The 8,016-nt window shown below is 32.6% G+C and overlaps 1 protein-coding gene across 1 annotated transcript; it reads right to left on the minus strand.

Moving 5' to 3' along the window:
- Positions 1-3,444: 3,444 nt before the first annotated feature.
- On the minus strand, positions 3,445-7,536 carry LOC142616849 (putative receptor-like protein kinase At3g47110). Its single transcript, XM_075789611.1, has 3 exons — positions 4,775-7,536; positions 4,054-4,511; positions 3,445-3,498 (listed from the first exon to the last, which is right to left on the minus strand). The coding sequence occupies exons 1-3, from the start codon at positions 7,476-7,478 to the stop codon at positions 3,445-3,447; spliced, it is 3,216 nt and encodes a 1,071-aa protein (XP_075645726.1). The 5' UTR covers positions 7,479-7,536.
- Positions 7,537-8,016: the final 480 nt, after the last annotated feature.

Raw genomic sequence — 8,016 nt, forward strand, 5'->3', positions numbered from 1 at the left:
TATACGCTTCAAAATTCAAGCCTGTATATCTTAAATTCTATCACAGATATTCAATAGTCAATATCACACAGATATTGAATTCGAGATGAAAGCATAAGAGAGTTTTATTGTAAAACACTAAAAAGTGATATATCCACAACATTTTCACAACACTTTTTAGATGGTAAGTTGTTGTTAGTTCTAATTTGAACTCACCATTAAAATTCCTTGTTTGTCCACTAATAACAGCCAATAACTGTTAGGATTAGTGCCCTAAAATCCTATTGTACAATGCTATATATGATATTATGTATGACATTATGTTATAAATAATAAAGTTGTTTTATTATCTAAAATAATGGTGACATGAATATTTGGACATTATCATATAGTTCTTGAGATGCATAATATGTGATTTATATGATTTAGTCATAAAAGATATAAATCACAAGTTCTTTATAAACTCAAAACCTTAGTTTGTTGTCGGTGATGAAATTGGACATTTTATCTGTGAAGACTATAACGTGTCAACTAAGATGATTTGTCTTGATCATGGAAGTGGAAACTTCTAGTTGATATGTTGATGCGTTTTAAGTGTATAAGACATATTGAATTGGACCGTTGTGGGATTAATTATTTTATTAACGACTGTCAACTGAATAATAAATCTCACGACTTTAATTTACATAAACTCTCAATCCTGAGAGGATAATAAACCCAATCATAAAATGTAGATTGCTTTGATATATCAGGAGTAAGATCTAATGCAACGGTCAAAACCTCAGTATGTTGGGCAACCACACGTAGTGCTAAATGAACACATATCCTTAAAATGGAATTCATAGTCTCTTTGTAGAGATATAAAATATTCTCTTAAGATAAATTTAATGAGTTTGGTTATTCAAAGTGTTAGGCCTAACCACTTTAGTAAAGAGTTACTAAAATTTATATTTTAGGAAATTTGATTTCATAAATATATATATGAATAACTTAAAAGATTAAACTGGGTACTTAAAGATTAAGAGGTAGTAATTTTCAAAGTGGCAATTATATATTATGACTTTGTGTTACTACAAATATTTTAATGAAGGGATTAATTGTTTAAATAATAAAGTCTTGGGATTTAATTTTATTAACAAAGCCTAGAGTGCAATTATATTTATATAGTGATATTAAATAAAATTAATGGTAACTATGAGCTTGTCAAGAGTTGACAAATAAGCCGGAAGCCCATTGGAGTTAGAACTTTATTTGTCCTTTTAGTCTCATCCCAAGCCACATACTAAAGCCCAATTGAGCTGGCCCAAAAGGCTAGCCCAATTAGATAATCAATTATTTATTTATTTAATAAGAATTATTAAATAAAGTAACTGTCTTTTGACAGTTCTAAACATACGTACGATTAAAAGAGAAAAATATAATTTTCTCACAAATATTCTCTCTTGAAATAGTGCATACATAACTGATTGAGAGACCACATATCTTGGGCATCTGTAGAATTGGGGTGAAGATTGAAGGTCTCCCAAGTTCGAACTTCTTTTGTTTTGAATTTCACTGCATCAAGGTACACTTTTCTATTCTTTGTTTCTAAAATTCTAGATATTTCAATTTATTTCACACGAATGAAGTAGATACTTGTGTTGCTTCCGCTCTGCATTTTATATGAGATGCAAAACTAGTTTTTCCAATAATAACAACCTAGATGCCACTTAAAATTTTTGAGAAAGTGTTATGAAAATGTTTAGAATAACATTTCTATAAAAAAGTATTCACATTGAGAAAATATGCAGGAGGTTTAATGTGATGGGAATTTGGAGCTGCTTTAATTACTCAAATAATATATTTTAAAGGGAAATGATAACGAATACTCTCAGGGTATTAGTTAATAATCTATTTAAAGAAAGTTTTTATGGAAAAAGAAAAAAAAAACAATTAATATTTTGACAGTTTTTTTTTTATTTCTCATAAAAGTGGTGTCAAAACTATTCTAAAATAAATTGTTAACCAATGCCCTAAGGGCACTCATTAGCATGAACCTATTTTAAATTATCTCTACTTAAAAGATATGCATAATGTTTAATGTGATGGGAATTTGGAGCTCCTATAATTAATCGACTAGTATTTTAAATTGTCTCTACTTTTAAGGTGTCAAGTTTTAGCAAGTCGGCTCTGGAGTTGAGATCATGCACAGTTGATTGCATGAGTATTCTTAGGGGATGTGGTGAGACCATTTGAGTATTGATTTTCTAAACCACACCAAAAATGATTATGAATTCATATTTGGTATGCATGCAATTGCTTTCGAAAATAAGGATAATAATTTTTTAGGAACAATATAGGGGAACCAACCATCATCATCCTCAACCAAGGCCCAAAGTGGGAATGTACGCGATGGGTTGGAGCTTCCAAGTTGTACAAAAGGAAGCCTATCAAATGTCAAGACATTGATGGTTTTTTCTATTTCTTTTTTAAGTTTTAATTTCAAGAAATGCAAAGATGTTTTATTTATATATATTCTTCTCACTTCCAACGTACCATATTTTTGTGTTTTTCTTGAATGGGAAATTGATCAAATTCTTCATTAAGATTAAGGTTGCGTTTGGCATTGGCTTAAAAATACAGCTTCATTATTATTATTATTTAGCTTATTTTTGCTATTATTCAGCTTATTTTTGTTACTATTCATGAGTCCTATTACACTTTTTGATACTATACATAGGTTCCCCTATACTATTTCAGCTAGCTTTTAGCTTTATTTATAGTACATTTAACAAAAAAATTTCAGTTTTAGCTAAATAAACTGTTTCCAAACAGACTCTAAATATTACAAATTTAAATATGCATTTAGTGTTGTATTATTTTAAATTTAAAATAACCTTATAGTTTATATCAGTTAAATTCGTAAAATAAAATCTAAATTAATTATGAAGACCATCTTTATTTATTTCAAGTAAACTTCAAAAGATATTATTTGGAAAAAAAATTCCAGTTAAGCATAAAAAGACTCATTATAAGATCTACAAGAAACTATTCCGTGCTTAGCAATAACACTAATGGTATGATCTTGAAGTACAAATCGCTTTTTCTTGTAAGTAATCATGAAATTATGGGTGACAAACATCTTTATAGTGCTAATAATTTGCAGTGACAAAGGAACTAATAACTACCAAACTAGTAGCCTTGTTGGCAATTGGTGCTATCCAAGGCTGGAAGCTATAAAAATCCTGTGTGTAAAAATGAAGGCAAACAAAAGAAGGAAGACAACAATTTTAACGTGGTTTGGCCATAAAATCCTACATCCACGAGTCTATTATTTTTTAAAAGCAATGTTACAGCTACAAATTATTACATAATATTAAAATTAAAAAAAAAAAAAACTATGATGGATAAACTAATAAGTGACTGTTAAAAGAAACAAAAGGAGGTGTTACAAATCTGATTATTTTGTTCCAACATTATACAAAATCAAAACCTCATCAAGTCATGATGCCTTCCAATAGGATCACTGGCCCTCTGTACCTGCATTCAAGTAGGACAATTATCCCTCTAAATCATTGAATTAAGGGAAATCATTTCTATGTATAGGAAGAAGTTTTGGTTTTCAAAATAGTAAAGGGGATTCATAGTAATGCAAGAAGGTTCAATTTTCGAATCCAAAACTCATTAAATGTTTTATGGAAATGGTTATCCTGGTACTTGAGAGATAGTTAAGATTATAAACAACTAAATCATTCCCAATAAATTAGTTAAACTATTTACCCATTAAAATTCCATACTTTGAGTAATTTAAGCCTATGTCTACATCAAAGTCATCAAACGCATCTCTATAAAAAGTACTGAGTGTAAGTACAATACACACGAATGGTAGAATCACCAAATCAAAAATAGCTTAAATGTCATTTTGATTTATGTATTTTTCAACAAATTTTTTGAGGGGGGACGGGACAAAAAAGAGCATATTTTGAATCATAGAAAACAAATTAGATGAATCTTAATCATATGAATAGTACCATCATGTAATCAAATTTCACATGGCATCAATATTATCAATTTTGCTAGAATAAAAGAAAGTACCATGACAAGCACATGGCATTGTGTTGGATATATGAACAATTTACCTATAAGTTGAAGTCTTTCTGGACGTCTTCTTGTTCTGAGGAGCTTGTCTCTAATCAAATGCAACTGAGCTACAACATCACTAATGTTCATCCTTTCTCTTGGAGATTCCATTGAACAAGAAACTCCAATTCCAAATATCAAAATCAAGCACTCCAGAATTTTGGGACATCCTATTCGATTTTGAATGTGAGTGTCATTTGTCCTTGTTTCCATATCTTCCCTTTCCAAAAGAATAATAGGATCCACAATGTTAATCACTCGTTCGGGCAAAGCTCCTCTAACGAAATCATGAAGGTTCAAGTCGTCTTTGAAAATGTTATCAGTGGGCCTTTTTCCTGTGAACATCTCCAATAATAAAATAACATAACTGTAGACATCACCAAAAGTTGACACCTCATTTCCCATACCATATTCTGCAATTGCACATAGCATTTAGAATATGATTGATCTAATTTCATATTAAAAAAAAATAAAAATAATATAATAGCACAACTTTGACAGATATTTCTATCGGCATATAAAATGAAAAACAATTATGACAAGTAGAAATTTTTTATAGGACATGCTCCATCTTCTAAAAGGCTTCCTTAAGTTATTTTCATGCTTGAAATTATCACACTAAAAAATATTATGAAAAGAAAAGTATTTAATGTTCAAAAATGGAAAAGATATTCACCTGGAGGAGCGTAACCAACTGTTCCTTTTAATCCGATAGAGCTTGATTGATTAGTAAAACACTCTTGGGTGGCCTCACGAAGGAACCTTGCTAAGCCAAAATCACCAACATGTCCAACCATTTCATTATCAAGAAGAACATTGCTAGGCTTGAGGTCACAATGAACAATTGGTGAATGGCAACGATGATGAAGATATTCCAATGCATTTGCAACATCAATAGCAATATTCAGTCTTTGAAGAAAATTTAAATTGGTTTGTTCTTCAAGAACCTCATTTATTCTTGAAATCGGATGCAACCACTCATCTAGGTTACCATTAGTCATGAACTCGTATACCAATGCTTTGAAATCATGGCCTTGATAGTCAACACCTGAACATGTTGTGAGTACCTTTACCAGATTCCGATGTTTGATATTTCGCAAAGCCTCACATTCAGCAATAAAACTTTTGGAAGCTCCATGGTGCAAAAGGTTGAATACCTTGACAGCAACTTTACGACCATCTTGATAAAAAATTCCTCTATACACAGATCCAAAGCTACCCGCACCAATTAAATTAGTGGAGGAGAATGCATCTGTAGCTTTTAGGAGACTTTGGTAAGATACATTCAAAAATAAATTTTGTGAATGATTTAAAGTACTTTTTGTTCTCTTTCTTTTGAAAGAAAAGAGAAGTAGAAATGAAACCACCAAAGTTACTCCAAAAATTCCAGAAAGTATAGAGATTATTAGCTTCAAGGAATGCGTCAACTTCCTTTTCTTGGATTTATTGTATTTACATACCGGAAGATGAAACTTAGGCATGCCGCCACAAAGCTTACCGTTCCCCCTAATCACAGTTGCACTTGTGTTCTTGAAAACTCCATTTGTTGGTACCTCACCGTCAAAATTGTTATAAGACAAATTCAATAACTGCAAGAAGATAAAGCTCTCCAAAAATTTTGGAATATTTCCAGAGAAATTGTTTTTAGAAAGATCTAAAACTTGAAGACCCCTTAATGATTCCAAAGATGAAGGAATGACCCCTTGAAAGAAGTTGCTTCTCATTGCAAGAATTTCAAGTTTTACACAACTACCAATACTCGCAGGAATTTCACCAAACAACATGTTTTCAGTAATATCAAACTCTTGTAGATTTATGAAATTTCCTACTTCTATGGGAAGGACACCAGTAAATTTGTTGGCTGACAAGTCTAGAGAAATTAGCAAGAATAAGAGACTAAAGACTTGATATGATATGGTACCACTGAGATTGTTATTAGAAAGACTCAAAACAATCATATTTTGACACTTGCCAAGGCTCAAAGGGATGCTTCCTTGAAGATTATTAGCCTCTAAATAAAAATTTATCAAAAGAGTTAAATTTCCAAGAGAGGAAGGAATATTCCCAAAGAAATTGTTTTCAGATATATCCAAATATTGTAACTTTCGAAGTTTTCCAATTTCAGGAGGAATATTACCTGATAATTTAGTGTTCCACATCTCTAGCTCATCCAAATTGATTAGATTTCCTATCCCAAGAGGAATGTTCCCAGATATTTCATTATTATCTAAATTCAATATGGTAAGAGTAGTTGAGAAATTGACAATGCACTTGGGCAACACTCCCCCAAAGTTATTTTCTTTTATCTGCACTACCTTTAGATATGTGGCATTTGTCAAAGAACAGAGAAAACTCAAGTCATTTGCCTCTCCATTTCCAAGCTCGTTTGAGCTCATGACAAAAATTGAAACTCTATTTAACTTCTCCAAAGAAGGAACTCCTCCACTTAGTTTATTTTCGGAAAATTCAAGTGTATTTAGATTTGACGCATTGGATATTGAAATAGGGATAGGTCCAGTAAATTGGTTGGAGAAAATGGCTAAAAATTCAATATTTCTTAGAGTGATACCTATGTCTGACGGAAGATGCCCTTGGATTTGGTTGAGCCCTACATCAAACTCTTTTAACGAAGACAAATTGAAGATTGAGGGAGGTATTCTTCCAGACAACCTATTTACACCGACAAAAAACTTTATAATTTTCGCCAATTGGCCAAAAGAATGAGGGATACTCCCACCCAAGTTATTAGAAGCTACAGAAAACACTTCTAGAGAGGATAAGTTGCCGAAAGAAGGTGGGATACTTCCTGTCAAATTATTATTTTCAAAATTAATGCGTCGGAGTTTTGACAAAGTGCCAAGAGTTGCATGGATTTCCCCATCCAAAAGGTTGCGACCGAAATTAATGAATTTGAGGTTGGTGCAATGGGATAAATTTCTTGGAATTTTGCCGCTAAGTGTGTTATTGTACATTTGTAGGATTTGCAATCTGCGTAAACGGTCAATTTCTGAAGGAATTTCATTATGAAAGCTGTTGTCTGTGAGTGATAGATTCTTCAAAAAACTTAAATTACCAACATGTGGTGATATGGAGCCTACCAGTTTCGAATATTGCAGGTCCAATACAATGACCCTCTGATGTCGACGACCACAAGTAACCCCTCGCCATTGACAAAAGTGGATGCTCTCATTCCAAGTGCTCAAAACCTGGAGAGGATCATCGGTGATCTTGGATTTGAACTCAAGCAACGCCAACCGGTCGGTCTCATTATTCCCGCCAACAACAGCGGTGACTAACAAGCCACACCACCAGAGAAGGATAAAAGCATGCATGAAAAAAGAAGAGGACGGTGGAGATGAACTCCACTGGGAAAACCCCATATGCAATATGGTTGAAGAGGCAGTTGGTACAAGTGTGTATTGTGAGTGAAGGCTAATTTGGCTGTGTATAGAATCTCAAGAAGTGGCAAATTTATAACGAGAGCGAGAGAGAAGAAATTTGGTGCGAGAATTTTGGGGATTATAGTCAGTCTGATCATCTTTAATTAATCAGACCGTGTACCCATGATCCATGTGGAATGCTATAGTTTGCCCCCTTTATATTAAGGGTTCGTTTGAATAGACCTTATTTTGGTGAAACTGAAAACTGAAAACACTATAGCAAAATAATTTTTAAATGTGTGAATAGTGTCGTGGGACCCATTTTTAATGAAAAAGTTGATGAAAAGTGAAGTTTGTGGGTCTCGTGAATAGTGCACGGGACCCACGGGTGTGATGAAAAGGAGCTGAAAAGTCAAATATATACAGCAATTGTTCATGAACAGTGAAATTTGTCCCCCTGACGTGTGCTGCAACAGAAGAAGGAAAAAAGAAAGGAAAAAAAAGAAGAAGCAACAAACGCCGGATCCAAACAGATACT

Source organism: Castanea sativa, chromosome 11 (assembly GCF_040712315.1).
Source record: "Castanea sativa cultivar Marrone di Chiusa Pesio chromosome 11, ASM4071231v1".
Taxonomy (NCBI): Eukaryota; Viridiplantae; Streptophyta; class Magnoliopsida; order Fagales; family Fagaceae; genus Castanea; species Castanea sativa.

Bases quoted from the DNA above. Each gene is read 5' to 3' on its own strand.
- LOC142616849 (XM_075789611.1), bottom strand. From the start codon at position 7,478: ATGGGGTTTTCCCAGTGGAGTTCATCTCCACCGTCCTCTTCTTTTTTC. The intron at 4,512-4,774 runs GTGAATATCTTT...GTGCAATTGCAG, and splicing joins AGTTGGTTACGCTCCTCCAG to AATATGGTATGGGAAATGAG. The intron at 3,499-4,053 runs GTACTTTCTTTT...ACTTGAATGCAG, and splicing joins AATGCCATGTGCTTGTCATG to GTACAGAGGGCCAGTGATCC.